Source organism: Gymnoscopelus microlampas (assembly GCF_963454915.1).
Source record: "Gymnoscopelus microlampas genome assembly, chromosome: 15".
NCBI lineage: Eukaryota > Metazoa > Chordata > Actinopteri > Myctophiformes > Myctophidae > Gymnoscopelus > Gymnoscopelus microlampas.
In genome coordinates, this window is record NC_139952.1 from 42,066,993 (window position 1) to 42,087,314 (window position 20,322).

General features: G+C 43.4%; 1 protein-coding gene across 1 annotated transcript in view; it reads left to right on the forward strand.

The window, feature by feature from the left end:
- The window catches only part of gabbr2 (gamma-aminobutyric acid (GABA) B receptor, 2), a gene marked incomplete at both ends in the record, with an annotated part of 378,941 nt that overhangs the window by 265,206 nt on the left and 93,413 nt on the right, over positions 1-20,322 (forward strand). Inside the window, one exon of the mRNA XM_084080499.1 lies at positions 9,345-9,467. Within this exon, the coding sequence (XP_083936625.1) occupies positions 9,345-9,467 (123 nt within the window). The remainder of the gene's footprint in view (positions 1-9,344; positions 9,468-20,322) is intronic.

Below are 20,322 nucleotides of genomic sequence, written 5' to 3' on the forward strand. Positions count from 1 at the left end.
CCCCTCTGTCTCCAGTACGTTAAGCGGCGTGCCGGGCAGAGCGTAAATCACAGTGGCGGTTCGATAAAGGGTTCCGCTCTGCGAGGTGCGCCTCGCTCACACTCCTTCACTTCCCTAAAGAGACGGGTGCCAAAGTCAGCACAGGGGGCCTGTCAGTCATCCCCCCCCCCCCCCCCCCCCCCACACACACACACACACACACACACACACACACACACACACACACACACACGCGCACACACGCACACACACACACACACACACACACACACACACACACACACACACACACACACACACACACACACACACACACACACATGCACAGAGAGACGCACGCATGCACACACACACACACTACTCAGTCTGCCTGACATGGTCTCCCGTCTCGCCTGGAGGAATCACTCCAGGGCAGTGCCGACCGAGACACGGTTCGATACCCGCCGCCCCCGAACTGCACCGCACATCCATAATCAATGGTACAGTCTGGGTCTGGGGGCGGTCACATTCTGATATGATACCCACTAAGTAGTATTTCTTGGAAGAAATTGCAAAATCCACAGGAAGTTGACAAAAAAACAAAAAAACAACAACAACCCTGTGTGTTGTGATGTTCTATATTGGTATAATCAGCTTTGTTTTTGTTTACGGGCTGAAAGAGTGCCTTTGAGAGCTGTTTCACCTCACAATGTAAGTCAATGAGGAGCCTATGTTGCATCATCAATTTCTAATAAATGGAGTAATTCTTTTAGATTTCTTGTCCACCTTGGGAGTTACATCATGACAAGGTATAAACTATACAACCCAAACCTCTACCAAAGTGTTCTTGCCCTTTACGGCCCACTTGTGGGTCCCCAGAGCCCACTTTGAGAACCGCTGCCGTCAACACATAAAAACTAGACTAAAATGTTAGTGCTTGTAGATCGGCTATTTTAGGCTTCCAACCAAGTGTAAAATCAGCCATAACGACGCCATCAAGGCACCGCCAAAATACATTTTAGTCGACTAAATCAACTGTAGATTTAGTCGACAATAATGAGTCGACTAAAACTAGACTAACAGTATGAGTCGACTAAAACTAGACTAACACTATTTTTTTTGTTTTTTTTTTTTTTGTTCTTTATTTACCCAGGGTAGTAGCTGAGCACAAGTGCTCATTTTCAGCAACGCCCTGCACATAGAAACACACAGACAGACAGACACATTAAAACCTGGGAGCTGACTAGTACAACCACAGTCTTATACTGTTGGCCACTACGCAGCTCCACTGGAGCAGTTGGGGTTCAGTGCCTTGCTCAAGGGCACTTCAGTGGTGTTGGGGAAGTGGTGAACATTCACTTCCCCACCCAGATTTTTCCTGCCGGTCCGGGGATTCGAACCGGCAACCTTCCGGCAACGAGGGCGCTCCTCTAACCTTTAGGCCACCACTGTCGACTAAAACTAGACTAACAGTATGAGTCGACTAAAACTAGACTAACAGTATGAGTCGACTAAAACTAGACTAACAGTATGAGTCGACTAAAACTAGACTAACAGTATGAGTCGACTAAAACTAGACTAACAGTATGAGTCGACTAAAACTAGACTAACAGTAACACATTTCAGGTGACTAAAATATGACAAAAACGAAATGGAATTTTATTCAAAAGACTATGACTAAAACTAAATCAAAATTTGTTGTCAAAATCAACACTGCGCTGCTGCTTCCACAGCCAGGCAAGGGCTATACCTCTGTATCAAAGGCCATTCCAGCAGTATGAAGCTGTTTCCTTCTGTCAGCAGTCAGGCTGATAAACAGGCCCTAAATCCTGTCAACATGTCAGTCTTCTTGACGGCACAGCAGGATGTGTCACATTATGACTTTATGTACTGTATTTATATATATATATATATATATTTACAGTCAACTGCTGCTCATTTTTGTATATCGTTGCTATATCGTCGGGCAGAAACTTCTTATCTCAATGATAACTTTTTGTGTTTGTTTCGTAAATGAATGTATTACTATACTTGTGAGGACATCAACACTTTAGGATAGCCATGTTATGAATGCCATTTAAAAATAATATTTGCCATTTTTAACCGTAAGCCTAAAGCCGAAAAAAAGCAGATCTACAAGCCCACAACGCGTCGCGCTGCGACGCGTTGTGGGCTTATAGATCAGCTGTTTTTCGGTGCATGACACTGGCGCGCAACTAAATATAAATCATGTTGAACTCTAATTCCAATCCCTAAACCTAACCTCTAAGACACCTAAGTGTTTAATCCTGACCTGAATGTTTTTCTAATTGTAAACGTATCTCTAAAAAATGTTGTTTTTAACAATAAAACAAGTATAGAAGTATAGTAATACAAACACACACACACACACACACACACACACACACACACACACACACACACACACACACACACACACACACACACACACACACACACACACACACACACACACACACACGTACATGTTTGACATCTGCTTCTAAGTTTGACGTCTCTCACCTACCCAGGAGACTGTGTTCTTATATCTCGCTGCTATATATATTACCCTGCAAAGGTTTATCTCAACTTCCTCATTTTTATTTCTATTTTTTACCACCTTATACAGTATAAGTGACATTGTGTTCCCTCTTGTCGTCTGACTTTGTTTCCCTTATTTCTTTCTCGATTCTTTAGCCATCTTCTTCTATTCTTTAGAAGACAACTCTGCCCTTCGGGCGTTTTACCCCCTTTTCATATACGTGAAAGACCCCATACCGCATACCGCCCTAACACTACTGACTCACCTGCCAGTGAGGAGCCCCCACCAGGAGGACGTAGAGCCTTCGTCCTACTCCTCCTGCCCGACACTCCCCGCTGACAGGTGCCTCCCCAGCCCATAGGAATACGTGCAATGACCAGTATCACCCTCCTCCCCGCCCCGGCTTCCCTCCCCAGAACACGGGCCAATTGTGTTTGTGTAGACGCTCGCTATAACCCTTATTTTAATCATATTTTATTTACAAGCTATTTTCGAAATATTCAGAAAATCTTTATCAATTTGGGGGTCCCTGACATGTAAATGTTCAGAAGCACTGCTGTGCTGTAGTGTAGGCAGCCCCTGTCTCTGTGGAGTAAAGTAATTAAGTGCATTTACTCAAGTACTGAACTTAAGTGCAATTTTGAGGTATTTTTTTACTTTAAGGGAGTATTTCTAATTTTCAATAGTTTTTACTTCTACTCCACTACATCTCAGAGGCAAATATTGCACTTTTACGCCACTGCAGTTATTTGAAAACTTTGGTTATTAGTTACTTTGTAGATTTGTATAATTATTACAAAACACACATTACCCACTTCAGCCCGATTTACATTTTGGCCATTTGAAAATAGCCGATCTACAAGTTCACAGTGTGTCGCATCGCGACACATTGTGAGCTTGTAGAGCTGCTATTTTCAAAATATTTTTTATTTGAAAACTTGTGAAATGGGACATTCTGCATAATGTGTACTTTTACTTTTGTACTTTTAAGTATATTTTGATACAGTACCAATACTTTTGTACTTTTACTCAGTCAATTTTGAATTCCAGACTTTTACTTATTTCTATATTGCAGTATTGATACTTTTACTTAGGTAAAAAACGTGAGTACTTTTTACACCACTTAACTGTCCCCATCATCACCTTTGAGTGTTGGGGGGGCCTTTACAGGACCCTTTGGTTCCGATTATATACTGGAAACCCTTGCGGGGCCCCTGGACCCCCACTTTGAGGAACCACTGATCTGAACCAACCTTTCCTCGATGTAAACAAGCCGGTCCTGTAGAAGCGTGCGACAGTCAAGCCACATGAGAGACAAAACAAGACAGCCTCATTACAATCGTTTTACACTCCACTAATTATTGAGGAAAAACGAGGCCATTAAATGAGTCATTCAGTGACCGTTCACACGTTCTCGCATCAGTAATTATTTCTTGCTTTTTTCCCTCCCAATGTATTAACCCATTAAGACCGGGAATGCATCTGCCATTTTAGATTTTAACCACTTTAACCACTATCTTATACTAAAGGCTATTCAAAAATAGCAGATCTACAAGCTCATAGCACGGCACCAAGTGCCGCGCTATGATCTTGTAGATCTACTATATATACATATATTTTTTATCTTATTTTTATTTTTTGCAAATCTTTGAATGTTTATGTTTTTTAAAGTGAGCATTTTTTACTAAAAAAATCTTTGCCTCTGGGGATTCTACAAATGTCTTCTAAATCCTAACACTTTTTTATGGAACTGCTATAATATCAGTGGTTCTCAAACTTTTCTCATGTCAAGGACCACCCAAAATGATATGTATTTTGTCCCCCCCCCCCCTCCCATCTCAAAATATTTTCTTCCAGGGACCCCCCAGAAGCAAAGATTTCAGTAAAAAAAAAAAAAATCATAGATTTGCACACATTTTCACAATTTCTTTTAAAAAGAATTGGATCACTCTGTGCCGCGCTATGACCTTGTAGCCTATATGTGCTATTTTTGAATAGCCAAAGAAATCTTAAAATGACACGAGATGCTTTCCCCCGGTGTTAATGGATTAATTCATTCAACACAGTGATAGAATAAATTATCATTCATTCTGCAGGCTTGTTGCTTTGGCCCTGGGAACCATCATCGTTGGTTATATAACCCTTTAAGACCGGGAACGCATTCTACAAATGTCTTCTAAATCCTACGTTTTCTTGAAAAAAATTTATATTGCTACATCTGTGGTTCTCAAACCTTTTCATGTCAAGGACCCCCAACATTATATGTATTTGGCCGCGAACCCCCATCTGAAAATTTTGTTCCAGGGAACCCCCCCCCCAGAAGCAAAGATTCGAGTCAAAAACGTTACCTTTAAAAATATATATATATTCATAGATTTGCCAAAATGTTCAAGATTTTTCAAAATAAATAGCAGATCTACAAGCTCATAGCGCGGCACTCGGTGCCGCGCTATGAGCTTGTAGATCTGCTGTTTTTGAATAGCCCAAAGTATAAAATAATGGTTATAGGCTAAAATCCAAAAATGACACAGATGCGTTCCCGCCCGGATTGAAGGGGATAATGTGTCATTTCCCTCAATCAAACAGAGCAGCAGACTGGCATCGCCGGGCGCTGAAATGAGATCCTAATTGCAGCCATCATTTTGGGCAAACGTAGAACACATTAGATCCATCAATCAGATGGAATTTCTCCTTGACAATGGAGGTATCATATTTTTTTCAACACCATCACATACATCATTATACCCCCCCCCCCCCCCCCCCCCCCTGTTGATGGGCAGAAAAAAAACTCATATCTCCCTTTTTTGGGGCGGTGTAACCGCCCCCTATAAGTGAGGTTTGGACACTGACCAATCCTGCACCGTGATTGGCCAATAGTCTACAACGCAGTCTACAACGCTAACCCTTCCACAGTCAATGCAAATCTATACTTTTGCAAAGTCAGCCAATCACATTACAGCTAGTGTCATCACCACTAGCTGTAATGTGATTGGCTGACTTTGCAGATTCAGGACTGTGATTGGCTAGCGAAACACATGACACATGTGCAGCCCTATGAATAGCAGTATGGATTTAAAAAAACACATTTTTTTTTTTTTAAGTGAGTCATGTTGTGAAGACCACACACCGCCCACTTCACACTGAGTGTGATTTTTTTGGTCCTACTTGATCATGCGATAGTGCCGCACAGAATTAGGGAAAATAGCAGATCTACAAGCTGTTGTGAGCTTGTAGATCGGCTGTTTTCACCATGTATATATACTGTATATCGTCTCTGTCGGGTGAAAGCTGTTACTTTTGAGGATTCAAATTGAAAAGTATGAAAAGTAGCAGATCTACAAGCTTGAAACGCGCCGCTTCGCGTCGCGTTTCAAGCTTGTAGATCTGCTACTTTTGCCGCTTTTGTGTGACACTGTAGTATAATCAAGTAGGGCCGTTGATATACGAAAAAAACACACATGCAGTTAGAATATGGAGATAAGAGGTTTCTGCCTGACGACAGCAATGATATTTTTTTATAATAAAAAAAATGAGCATACAAGATTTCCACCCAACGCCTTTTATCTCCATGTTTCATCTTTACATTTTTTATGAATGGCATATTTTACTCTCGGTCGCGTGACAGACTATAGTGTCACACTGAAGCAGCGAAAATAAGCCGATCTACAAGCTCACAACAACGCATCGTAGATTGCAGTGGTGTAAACTAACTAACTAAGTACATTTACACAGGTACTGTACTTAAGTACCATTTTGAGGTATTTTCACTTTACTGGAGTATGTCCAGTTTTCAGTATACTTTTACTTCTACTCCACTACATCTCAGAGGCAAATATTGTACTTTTACTCCACTGCAATTATTTGAAAACTTTAGTTACTAGTTACTTTGTAGATATAGATGATTGTATTATAAAACATACATTAACAACTTCAGCCCTATTTTAGGCTATTTTCAAACATTTTAGTACTTTTACTTTTGGTACTTTAAGTATATTTTCATGCCAATACATGTGTACTTTTACTCAAGGAACATTTTGAACACATGCAGGCCTTTTACTTGTAACAGAGTATTTTTATATTGTGGTATTGCTACTTTTACCTAAGTAGAATTTCTGAGTACTTCTTCCACCAATGGTAGATTGGCTATTCTCACTATTATTTCACATGCCCCCAAAACAAGAATGCCAGGATGAAAGTGGTGTCTGTGTGGGCTTTATAAATATTTAAACAATGCAAAGTATTAACAAGAGCTTCTGACTGAATAATAACTGACATTGAATCCATTGGAACACAGGTTCTTGTTTTCTTTTTTTCCCCATTTCCTGAAAAGTAGTTTTTTTTTAACATACAAGGTTTCTACAGAGCAGACAGTGAGGGTCTCATTGAACATACAAGGTTTCTACAGGGCAGACAGTGAGTTCTGCCAGACAGAAAAGACAGACGCTGCAGCTCAAGGTTGATCATAGACCAGCAACTCATTCTGATGGGATGATGGAGCTTGTTTAGAAACTACCCAGCGTGTCTCTTTGTGTCTGTCTGTCTGTCTGTCTGTCTGTCTGTCTGTCTGTCTGTCGCTCTCTGTCTCTCTGTCTCTCTGTTTCTCTGTCTCTCTCTCTCTCTCTCTCTCTCTCTCTCACTCACTCACTCACTCACTCACTCTCTGTCTCTCTCTACTCTCACTCTCTTGCCTCTCTCGTCTTTCTCTCTACACTCTGTGCGCGTGTGTGTGTGTGTGTGTGTGTGCGCGCGCGCGTGCGTGCGCACAGTGATACCCCCCTTCCCCCCACTTTGCCTCAATGTGCCCGGTGCCAAAGCCATCAAAAGAACAGCAGATCAAAATAACACAATCCCCTCATGAATTTCACGGTGAGGCCAGCCGCCACTCGCTCGGCCTGCTGCCGGGAGGAGGGACAGAGAGGGAGGGAGAGAGGGAGAGAGAGAGAGAGACCATCATATGGACCATGTGATATCGTCTCGCTCGGCTGGAAGCCTGGTAACTGTTTTGGACATAATATTACGTCCAAAACTGTTACTTTTTCAAAAACAGAAAAAGTAGCCGCGTTTTGAGCTTGTGGATCTGCGACTTTGCTTGGCGCTGTAGCATGATCAAGTAGGGCGTGAATTGAGGAGGGGCACTGTGGGCGCTGGGGGCGTGTTCTCTCCTCCACGTCATCAGTGCCCATACCCTAGGTGGGGTTGGTGAAAGGGCCTTCTCTGTGTGGAGTTTGCATGTTCTCCCCGTGTCCCCTATAGGGTAGGTACCCTCACAAAGAACATGCAGTAATCCTGGTCTCTATACTGCCTCCCCCTGGTCAGCCGGGGCGCCTGATGGAGGGGAGAGGAGGAACTGGTTGGAATAACGTGTTCCTTCCCCGCGCTACGTCCTACCGGGGGAAACCCCCCCCTGTCAGGGGATAAGCAGCGGCTTGCTAGCTCCTCATGCATTGAAGGAGGCATGAGCTCAGTTCGGGGATCTCCCCAGGCTGGCAGAGGGAGAGTAGCGCACAGGATTACATAGGGCAGGCAATTGGCCAATTAAAATATGGAGATAAGAGGTTTCTGCCCGACATCAACAATATATATCGTCCGATCAGCTAGGGCCCCGCCCCCTGTTCGCTGACCTTTCCCTTGATGTGTGCGTCCGGCCGGGCGGACAGTCAAACGCTGATATAAATAAAGATCACATGCAGGCCACAGGGCTTTCATCCCGCTAAAGTTCACCGTAGAAAAGAGAGAGGGGCTTCAGTGATTGACAGGGATTGGCATGTGTCTGGAGGTGTGTGTGTGTGTGTTAGCGCTCTGTGCTTCTTCCACAAGGGTTATAGCACACGGCTATATTGATACATGTTGGCTTTTGCCTTGTACTAATAAAGGCTGTTCCTCCTTTTACACTGAGTGCCCGGATCTCCTGGTTGTTCTTTTTATCTGATGTTTTTATCCCATTTGATCCAGGAGCCGGTGGTTGATTTGTTCTCTCTGCACACGGCAATATTGTTTAGACCAGGAGTCTTCAACGTTTTTCAGGCGACGTTCCTATCAAAGAAACATTTGGCCGGCACCACCGTAGCATTCTCGTACACAGGTTCTTTGTTTTACCTGACATCATAGTTTACTGAGGCACTACACTGTCTCTTTGCATTTGATGTATGTATGTGTTTACCTTTCTTATTGTAAGTCACTCTGGATAAATTGTAATAAATGCCTAAACTGTAACCGAACGATTCGGTTAGACATTGCGGGTGAAACTGACGGCTGTGGTGAACCCCAGCATTCTGGGGGCAAACATTCGCTATAAATAGCCGATTTGATCATTTGAAATAATTATGAACATTTTGAAAAGATATCCCCGAAAAAGGGACGCCAGGTTGAAAGTAGTCTTACTTTCTTTCGCAATCAGTCAGTGATCCTAGGACTCCCGAAGAAGAATACAACAGGAAATCACGTGATCTTAAAAAAAAATCCAGCCTGTCCGGTCTAACATTATCAGATTTATAAAAATAATTATATCTCTGATTTATTTTCCCAGATTGCGTTTTTGGTGAAAACAAGCATATTCAACTGCTGAAAACTAAAGAACGGGAGATCGCGGTTACATTTTCCCCCCCCCCACAGATGATAGAAGAGAAATGTTAATGTGTTAATATACACTACTAGCTCCAGAATAGAAACACTAGCAGGTCTCTTCTTGCATTCTCCTGAGCCCCATACTGTAGCTGGTTGATAATGTGCCACATCAAAAAGCCGCCACTATTCCCTTTTCCTGCAACATGTTTCTCTTCTTCTCATCCATTTAATGTCTGCCTCCCTCCCCCCCCATCCACAGATCATCAAGGACCAGAAGCTGCTGATCATCGTGGGCGGCATGCTGCTCATCGACTTGTGCATCCTCATTTGCTGGCAGATCGTGGACCCCCTCAAGAGGACCGTGGAGGAATACAGCCTGGAGGTCAGTGCGTTTATGTTTTCTCTTTCTTTTCTGGTGGTGGTTGGTTGGTTGCTGTTTGATGATGATGTCGTTGCTTTGCTGTTTCCCCCCCCCGACGTGGCCTGATTGATGTTATCAGAGATGTTGGGATTCTTCTTGGCAGTGCCGCCACCACCGCACTCGGAACAACAACGCAGCTCTCCTCCGTTTATCTGTTTCCCATGTTAATGCTTCTGAGAGCCGGTGTTGTTGCGGTTGTCTTGTGTGGTTGATGATGGGGGATGTTGGAAGTGTATACACAGATCTTATGGAAACCTCCTATCTCCATACTTAAAGAGGTGGTGCCATCGTTTTTGCACTTTTTCTGTCTTTCATGTGTCTATGAGGTTGATAGAAGAACTTCCTTAAGCCCCCTGGTGGTGTTTTTATGGTGTTTAATGTCTCTTCTCTGACTATTTTGAGTTTCTTCCTGGAGGCTGAAACCTTGAGGGTCAAACGTGCCAATATAAAAAACATGCACTTTAATGACACAGTAGAAATATGCCCTCCCCCTCATTATCATAACACAACAGGTGTGGGCATGGGAGGAGGAGGAGGAGGGACTAGGACAGGAGGCGGAGGGACTGGTTCAGGTGGGAGGTGCTAAGGTGAGAACCAGGTATACTTAATGAACTGGAGGCGTGTCCACATAAAAACATAATTTTAACACTTTTTGTACACTTTAAAAAAAGAAATCTTCCTCCTAGTATATCCATAATACCTGATGATCATGTTTAAGGGTTGGGGGAATCACTGAAAAGGGGGCGGGGGGGGCTTGTTTCTATTGTGGTCCTAAACCAGCGTTGTAACCGTTCAGTTTGTCAGGCTTGTTATCGTTGCTGTTGTTATCGCTGCAGATCTGCTGATTTTGCTATCTTTTTATTTGCATCCTGAAAAGTAATAGTTTTGGTCATATGAGGTTTCCACCCCAACAGAGATGTTATGTTTGTGGGGTCAGGATGTTGAGCCATATCGCTTCCTCGTTGTGTTGGGTTGCGTTGTGTTCCTCAGCAGGCCAGCTGCCAACTTGGATGTGAGGCCATTGGCATTGAATAAGGCCCATTTGGAGAACATGCACTTGGCATGGCTTTCTCTCTCTCTCTCTCGCTCTCTCTCTCTCTCTCTCTCTCGCTGGCTGGCGGGGGTAGAGAGAGGCAGGCGGGACACAGAGGAGCTCATGGACGATGCTTTGATAGCATTGGTTCAAGTAGAACTCCGATAGTCTGTGCCAAGATTTGGCTGCATAACACTCAAGTTGTGGCTCATGTTTGCAGCCAGATGCAGAAACAGATGCAACTCTGTCTGGCATGCTTGTGTGTGCGTGTGTGTGTCCGCAGTCATTAAAGACCAACCACTTCTACAGTACATTGAGCTAGGTGCTTTCCATTTGTTTATATATTTTCCAGCCTAGGACATATATATAGAGGGTTTCAACAACGTGGATGCCCAAAAAGGCTGGCAAAGTTCTGCCACCATATGGACGGAGATGCTGTTACTTATATACCCATAGAGCACTGAGTGACATGTTTATTGATATCATGAAGACATGTGCCTTGATTTTGTGAATGTAACCTGAACTGTATACCTGTAATATTTCTGTCCTTGTATGCTCTCCCTTATGTGGACATGTATGATTTACTGTGTGTGTGTGTGTGTGTGTGTGTGTGTGTGTGTGTGTGTGTGTGTGTGTGTGTGTGTGTGTGTGTGTGTGTGTGTGTGTGTGTGTGTGTGTGTGTGTGTGTGTGTGTGTGTGTGTGTGTGTGTGTGTGTGTTATTGCCACGATGACAGCATCTCCTGTCATGGGGGGGGGGGGGGGGGGTGAGGGCTCACAGCTATTGAGGAACTGCAACCTGCAGCCAAGCAGGACACAGACATGAAACGCTGTCACATAGTATAGTGTATGTATGTGTGTGTACATGTGTTTGTATTACTATGCTTGTGTCAAACTGTCTAATGACCGGACCTACCAGGTTTCCTGGAAGGGTTTGCTTTCACCCCCCCGCACCCTCCTAACCGGGGTCCCCCAGGGATCTGTACTTGGCCCCCTCCTTTTCTCTCTGTACACTAAAATCTCTCGGCATTGTCATCTCTGCTCGCAATCTATCTGATCACTGCTATGCCGATGACACTCAACTGTGTCTGTCCCTCCCCTCCTCTGCAACTCAGGTGGAAGAGGGCATCACCACATGTCTGGCTGACTCGTGTCTGTGTCTGTCTTGGGTTCAACAACTCATGTTGAACCCCCAAGACACTAGGATCATACTGGGAGAAGCTGTGTAGGAGTTTATAATGGATCTTTTTGAAATACACAGCACGTTTGCTGTTGTTAAAGTTGGCACCCTAGTTTCTTCAACTCCTCATGTGTTTCTTTGATTTTGGAGTCTTCATTCACTAAGGAATGTGAGAAAAACTAAAGAAATCTCCTTGAACCACTTAAACCCTCTAGACTCAGTAAACTGGAACCTGAGTTGTCTCTGGACTGCTTTTTTGTACGCCGATTCTATTTGCCAAAATTGCAGATCTACAAGCTCACAATGCACAATGAAGCATGAGCCAGGCGTTATTCCTTTATAACACCTAATAACGGAGTTATTCCTAACTCCCCCAGAGTTAGTTTCGAAGTGTCCTTGAGCAAGACGCTGAACCCCTAATTGCTCCCGATGAGCAGGTTGGTGCCTTGCATGGTTTCCTCCGCCATTGGTGTATGCATGTGTGTGTGAATGGGTGAATGTAATGCACAATCTATGTAAAGCGCTTTGGATAAAAGCGCTATATAAATGCACCATTTACCATTTCCAGCATGAATCTTTTCACCGAGTGGCAAGCGGAGAGTAAAGCCTAATTTATGCTCCATCATGCACCCGAAAACAGCAGACGAACAAACCTCCCGATGTGAACTTGTAGGTCAGAAATGTTTCGAAACGTGCGACACCGTCACGCGACAAAGCATCGATCCTTTAGGGTTTATAAGCCGAGAGCACCCGGACGGCGGTCGGGCCGTGGCTAAGCGCTTCTGCTTATCACTTCACAGATATCTTCCCTTAATTGAAGTCACCCAAAAGTCAAGACAGGGTGCAGAAGAATGTCAGCCATCCTTCCATCCCCCGCAGGACCTTGGCAACAAGCAAACAAACGTGGGGAAAAAAAGAGAAAAAGCTCTGGCTAGACGGCTACCTTGCGTTGGGTCAATAATAGCATCGAGAGAGAGAGAGAGAGAGAGAGAGAGAGAGAGGGAGAGAGAGAGAGAGAGGTTTAAAGCAAGATAAAATGTCATGACTGAAAGCTTTTGTTAGGCCAAGTCACAAAATGTAGAATTATGATGTATTGTTCATATTTTTCTCAACCTACAGTATGCTCCACATTCCAGTTGAAGAAATGGCAGATTGAGGCTTTAACCATTGCTTGTATGAAATATCCAAGATAATTAGGGTTTTATGGAAGATGTAGCTTTTCTACACATTCATTAGAGGTATAGTTAGACCAATTCAAACGCTCTTTAATCTAATGTTTTGCTAGTTTGAACACTTCAATTACTCCTTCATCTTAAAATAACGAATAGCCGAAAATAGCCTATAATATCTACGAGCTCACAACACGGCGAAGACGCGTTGTGAGCTTGTAGATATAGAGCTATTTTCGGTGCACGACACGATTCCATTGAAGACGTCTGTGGAATCCAAATGACTGAGATCTGTCGTGACGACTGGGAACTTTAATCAGAGAGAGAGAGAGAGAGAGAGAGAGAGAGAGAGAGAGAGAGAGATCATTGGAGGGTCCTGCCTTTCATCACAGGCACAACTTGACCTCCCGATACCCTAAGCCGAGTGGATGAGGTCAGCGTCGGTACCATCGGTACTTAAAGACGCCGGGGGCTTGTCGGGGGTGTTTGCTATGGGAGGGTTGCTGGGGAGGTGTCTGGGGAGTCGTCTGGAGATGTTTCCCTCTCTAATGACGCCTCATTAGGCGGGAGAAATCACCGCTTAACAGCTCCATCGGTCTACTACGGCTAGCTCGCCATAAGATGCTGTAGTGTACATGGCATTGACTGCAGTAATTGGCGGGGTTCTGCGTTTATAAACGGTTGTGGTTAAGAAACTACTGTACTAAATCTGCTGCTTTTTCCTGTTAAAACATTAATGGAATGGCTTATTTTGTTACTACATTTTCACCCCCTAATTGATGCTTTGATGCTCTGTATTATAGTATATCGTCTCTGTCGGTTGGAAAACCTCACATGTCCAAAACTGTTACTTTTCAGGATTCAAATTCTAAAATAGCAAAAGTAGCAGATCTGTAAGCTCGAAACGTGTCGCTTCGTGCCACGTTTCAAGCTTACAGATCTGCTACTTTTGATGCTTTTGTGTGACGCTGTAGTATGATCAAGTAAGGCATTCATTTTACGAAAAAGTCTCTTTGGTTTCCAAATAAGGGACGATTCCTCATTTCCAGGCACGGTCTGCAACCCTAGTTGTCCTCCTTTTTGGCATGACGATCAGAAGGTGTACTTATAGCACATTGGTACAACTGTATAGGGACACAAAAACACATCACGTCCTTTGTGATGGTATCCCGGTGAGTGCAGCAGCCTACGGTGTATTTAAGCCTTGCCTAATGAGTGCAGCACAGACGTTATTACTCATAATAGTAATATATTCATTCATGAATGTTGTCTGCATGTTGCAGCAGCAGTCAGGTCCGTGCGGAGCCGCTCACACTCTGTAAGCTCCGAGCCGCCAGGGAGCACAGTGAATGTATTAGCATTAGCCGCTCAGCATCAACCCAGTGTCCCCCCCCCCCCCGTCCCCCCCAACCCCAAGGGGTCCCAGCCTGGATCTGCATGCCTGGGCTGGGCCACAGGATCCACATGTCATGTCTGTCTGCCCCGTCCCCCCCGTCCCCACACTCCCAGTACTAGTGGTGGAAAGTAAGTACATCTCAGAGGCAAATGTTGTACTTTTACTCCACTACATTTTTTTTTAAACTTTAGATACTAGTTACTTTGTTAATAATTTGATTATTATTACAAGCCCTATATACATTTCGGCCATTTGAAAATAGCAGATCTACAAGCTCACAATGCGTCGCATCGCGACGCATTGTGAGCTTGTAGATCGGCTATTTTCGAAAGAAATGTATACATTTGAAAACTTGAAATGGTTCTGCATAATGAGTACTTTAAGTAAATTCTGATGCGTACTTTTTACTCAAGTACATTTTGAATTCCAGACTTTTATTTGTGACAGAGTATGTCTTTATTGCAGTATCGATACTTTTACTTAAGTAAAACATGTGAGTACTTTTTTCCACCACTGCTCCCCCCGAAACTCATGGCGCTTGTCTGGGGGACTGCTGCCAGCCTGGAGCCTGGCACTGTGCTGGGCCTCTGGGCCCGTGGGCCTCTGGGCCTGTGGGGTGGACCGATCCATAAGACAGGAAAAACCCAGTGACGCAGGAGAGAAGAAGGGGGGGGGGGGGGGGGGGGGATTATGAGAAGGAAATAAATTAACTGATACGTTGAGATCCATGTTGACCCGTTTGCCGTCTTGGGAGTGAGAATGTGTTACCATAGATGAGCAAGCTGGTGTTTCTTCTGCTGCCGGCGCGTGAAATCAATTAAATCTTTAGTTCAGACCCAAGGGAGGGAGATCCATATCACAATAAAAATACAATACAATAAAAATAACAGAAAAAAATAAATACAATACAAAGACTTCCACCTTGTTCAGTTTCGAACATACAGACAAGTGGGCCAAGTGAATGTGTGTGTGTGAACGGGTGAATGTGAAGTGCATTGTTTTTATTTTTGCTTTAATTTTTATCCCACAATTTTTGTAACCCATTTTTTTTCACCCAGTGCCAATTGCCTATGTAATCCTGGGCGCTACACTCCCTCGCATCGCATCGTGAGCTTGTAGATGTGCTATTTTCAAAAGATTTTATGCAATTTTTTATACATTTGACAACTTAAAAAAAAATAGGACATTCTGCATAATGAGTCCTTTTACTTTTGGTACTTTAAGTACATTTTGATGCCAATACTTTTGTACTTTTACTCAAGTACATTTTGAATTCCTTACTTTTTCCACCACTGGCTATTAAACATCGCTAATAATGCCCAATCCTTAACTTGAAAACTCAAATGTTACACACGCAAGCATATTCACAGTCTAACCAAGCACTCTCTCCCACAGCAAGCGAGCAGCATATAGAGGTTACTCACAAAGTCCTTGAAAACGAAGTATTTATGAACTTCTAAATTACAAAGTCTTTTCACCAGTTCCTCTTACTAATGATATACAGTGTGCACAGACTTAATCAGTAGCAGGGAGGGTGGGGAGAGGAGGGAGAGAGGGAGAGAGAGGGAGAGAGAGGGAGAGACAGAGAGAGGGAGAGGGAGGGAGGGAGAGGGAGAGAGAGAGAGAGAGAGGGAGAGACAGAGAGAGGGAGAGAGGGAGAGAGAGGGAGAGACAGAGAGAGACAGAGAGAGAGAGGGAGAGGGAGAGAGAGAGCGTTCAAAGGAGTCTGTATAGGAGACGGAGATGGCCTTTTGCTCACGCACCAATTGATTTACTGTGGTTATATCACCCGAAGAATATGAGAAACAACTGTTTAAGATGACACGTTAATAACCTCATGTTAAGTAGGGATAGGATCTTGTACATGTATCAGAACAGTGGGTGATATGGGTGAATCCAGGGGGGAATTCTAATGAGGGCTTAATCTCGGTCTGTGTCGTGACATTATAGACCTCCATCTGACTGTGACTGTCACACATCACATACTGTTGTAGCGTTATCATCCAGGGACTGCACCCCGATTGGCTAGTTACTTGCACTCCTTGTGGACACATTTCCCATAGCCTGGAGGGACGGTGATGGTTTTAAATAATTAATTCACAAAAATAACAGTTTTCGGTAAAAAAAAGAAAAGAAAATGCAGTATTTTTAGAAATTAACTGCGGACGGACTAACACAAAGACATAGACACACACACACACAGACATGATTTTAAGATTGTACTTATGACCTTCAAAGCTGTGAATGGACAGGCTCCCAGTTATATCTCTGACATCCTGGAACCTTACAAGCCTTATGTACACAGCCTCAGATCCTCAGATAAGGGCCTCCTGGAGACCCCCACACCCCCCAGCTCATCACAAAGGGTGGCCGGGCTTTTGCAGTCCGGGCCCCTAAGATGTGGAACACCCTACCTGTTGACATAAGACGTGCAAAATCAGCGTCATCTTTGAAAACCCATCTCTATGCTAAGGCCCGTTTTTTGAAAAAAAACCTATGTTGCTGTCAGTGGTTCTCAAACTTTTCCATGTCAAGGACCCCCAAAATTATATGTATTTGGCCGCGGACCCCCATCTCAAAATATTTTGGTCCAGGGACCCCCAGAAGCAAAGATTTTTGAGTTACAAATGTTCGCTTTAAATATACATATATTCAAAGATTTTCTTGATTTTCTTGATTTTTCAAAAATAGCAGATCTACAAGCTCATAGCGCGGCACTCGGTGCCGCGCTATGAGCTTGTATATCTGCTATTTTTGAATAGCCAAAGTGTAGAATAATGCTTTTTTTTTTAGCTCAAATCAAAAAGTGACACAGATCCGTCCCAGGTCTAAATGGGTTAAAATCTTCGTGCCACTTTTGTTTCATTGATTATATCTGCATGGGTCTATTTTACATTTTGTGCCTACTGTGTGTTTATTCATTGATCTTTGTTGTAAGTTTATCTCCAGTGCTTATCATGTTGTTCCTTTTTATACTGCCCTGTAAAAGGACTTTGTGACTACTATGTCTGGACATGGGGCTATATAAATAAATTCATTACCATTACGGGTGCATTCAAGAGTCCCCGCCCCAGCCCGGCGGAGATAACGAGCAGTTCAGGAAGACATACACTTTTTGTTTTGTATGCTGACATTTTATCTGTTCCTCAGCACGCAGAGATGTGCTTATTAATAGACTAGCTTTCTGAGATATCAGGATACAATCAATTGAAGGCAATCAGAAGCCATGCCGCTATCTAAATTATGCCCTCCGGTCACCATGAGACAAATGGCTTGTTTATAAGGATGCCATCTGGACAGACATAATCGGCGGATTAAGCTAACACCAGGTCTGAATAAGATAATGGGAAGCTGTCTGAACCTTTACCAAAACATCCGGGACAACGCTCCACACGTCCCAGACTCTTCGTCTCCCTTCTGGCTCGCAAACAGTGGAGCAAAGTAACTCTCCGTTGCAATTAGAACTGCAGACTCACTCCCAATTTTCCGCCATAATCCGCCACTCGCCTCTTCAGACTCCACCTTAGCCCGTAGAACTTGACCTAGTCAGGGACGTGCACAGATAGACTCTAGGTGGTGCTAGAGCGACTGCCCTTTGCCCTCTTGACCAGAAGTGCCCTTTTGAAAAAAAGAAGAAAAATACTTTTTTTTTTCTTCAGTTTACAGCAGGGGTCTTCAAACAGGGGGTCCGGGACCCCTAGGGGGTCCTCAGAGTTACTACAGTGGGTCCGCCAAATCTTTATGTGATACGATTTTTCTTTTTACCATAACCACTCGAAACCTAGCATCCCTTTTCTGAGGAGAACTTTAGCCAAAAATAGCAGATCTACAAGCCCACAACGCCTCGCGCTGCGAGGCGTTGTGGGCTTGTAGATCTGCTATTTTTGGCAAAGAGGTATAGGTGTAGAGGGAAAAAAGAGCAGACCAAGTAAACAAAAAATATATAATTTACTTGAGCACCTGCCCCTCAAAATGTCTCTGCACGCCACTGGACCTAGTCTTAGGTTAACATGTCATTTAGAAAGCATGTCATTTAGATAGACGCCATGGGTTCATTCGTTGATCTTGCGTCCTATAGTTTCAAAATACAAATCATTATTTGTGTTTATATTATGCTGTTTAGACTGATGCTAGGCTCTTGGTTTACCTGTGATCCTAAATTACCGAGGCACTACACAGCGCCTTGGAGGCGCTATATAAATGCACCATTTACCATGTACTGTCTCTATGCATTTGTTGTACTCTGTGTTTACCTTGCTTAATGTAAGTCGCTCTGGATATAGAGCGTCTGCTAAATGCCTAAATTGTAATAATGGCATCTAGATATGTTTGGAACTCAGTGTTATGTTTGCCAGTGAATCACAAAATACAAGGCTTAAACATGTGTTGGGGAACGTTGTCGGGGAGGCATTTCCGGTAGAAAACACTGGAATGAACTTGTTGAGACCTGAAGCCGATTCTACATGTCTCCTAAATCCCAACAGTTTTCTGAAGAACGTATGTTTCTATATCAGTGGTGCTCAATCTTTTTCATGTCAAGGACCCCCAAAATTATATGTATTTGGCCGCGGACCCCCATCAAAATATTTTGTTCCAGGGACCCCCAGAAGCAAAGATTTGAGTTAAGAATGTTCGCGTTAAAAATATATATATTCAAAGATTTGCACACATTTTCATGAATTTTCAAAAATAGCAGATATACAAGCTCATAGCGCGGCACTCGGTGCCGCGCTATGAGCTTGTATATCTGCTATTTTTGAATAGCCCAAAGTGTAAAATAATGCTTTTTAGCTCAAATCTAAAAATGACACAGTTCCAGGTCTTAATGGGTTAAGACATGAAATTATTTCCCAAGTTAATTATACAGTAAGATTATAAATAAAAGCTATGGACCCTCATGTAAACTGTCTAGTCTAAACTAAGATGCTGGAGATGTGCTGAAAGAGTCTAGTTGGACCCTGAGTGCACTTCACTTGTTATGTTACTGTGAGAAGACAGAATACGTGTGGGATGATGAGGTTAGGTTATATTGTATTCTTGAATAATAATAAGTTGAACTTGCTGTTGATTAAAAAAAGAAGCAGCACTTTGTCTCCGGGGAGCGCTCCCAAAGGACATCAGAATGACTCATCATATGAGCTTCATACGCTTATATCTGTATATCTGAGACACTGGAATATAGCTCTGCTCCTTCTAAATGTACTTTGCAAACAATTGGATGGAAATGGAAAGTTCTCTGTTGGTAACATAGGCCAGTGGTTCTCAAACTTTTTCGTGCCAAGGACCCCCACATTGATATGTATTTGGCCGCGGACCCTCATCTGAAAATGTTTTGTGCCAGGGACCCCCAGAAGAGAGGATTTTTTGTTAAAAAAAAATCTATATGATTAAAAAATGTTCAAACCTTTTTTTTTCTCTAAAATAGCAGATGTACAAGCTCGCAACGAGGCACGAAGTGATGCGCTGTGAGCTTGTAGATCTGCTCGTTTTAAATAGCTAACAGATGCTTTTGCTGGGGACCCCCCTGGAACCCCTCCATGGACCCCTGGGGGTCCCGGGACCCCACTTTGAGAACCAATGTCATAGGCAACTGTGTGAAGTTTGTCCGTGTTGTTCGCTGAATCCGGTCGGTTGTACTTTGCGCTGTGCCTTGGTACAACGAGGTATAAAACAGGGCTAAAGTGTTTAATCAGACAAATCAATTTAGTCGATTATAAAAAAAGGTAAGAATCATGTTGATTTGTTAATTAAAGTAAATGTCCTTAATTGGCTTAATGGAAAAGGTAATGGATAGAATAATTGCTAGGAAGATAATTTAGAAGATACAGTAGTTGCAGTCCCCCCCATCCCCCCCTCCTCTGTCCACTGTTTCCCCAGCAGCCAGGATCCACACTCTGTCTGTTTGTCTCTGTTCTGTCCATCTGTTTCTTTCTTTCTTGCTTTCTTGCTCTCTCTCTCTCTCTCTCTCTCTCTCTCTCTCTCTCTCTCTCTCTCTCTCTCTCTCTCTCTCTCTCTCTCCCCCCATAAAGCATTCATCTTC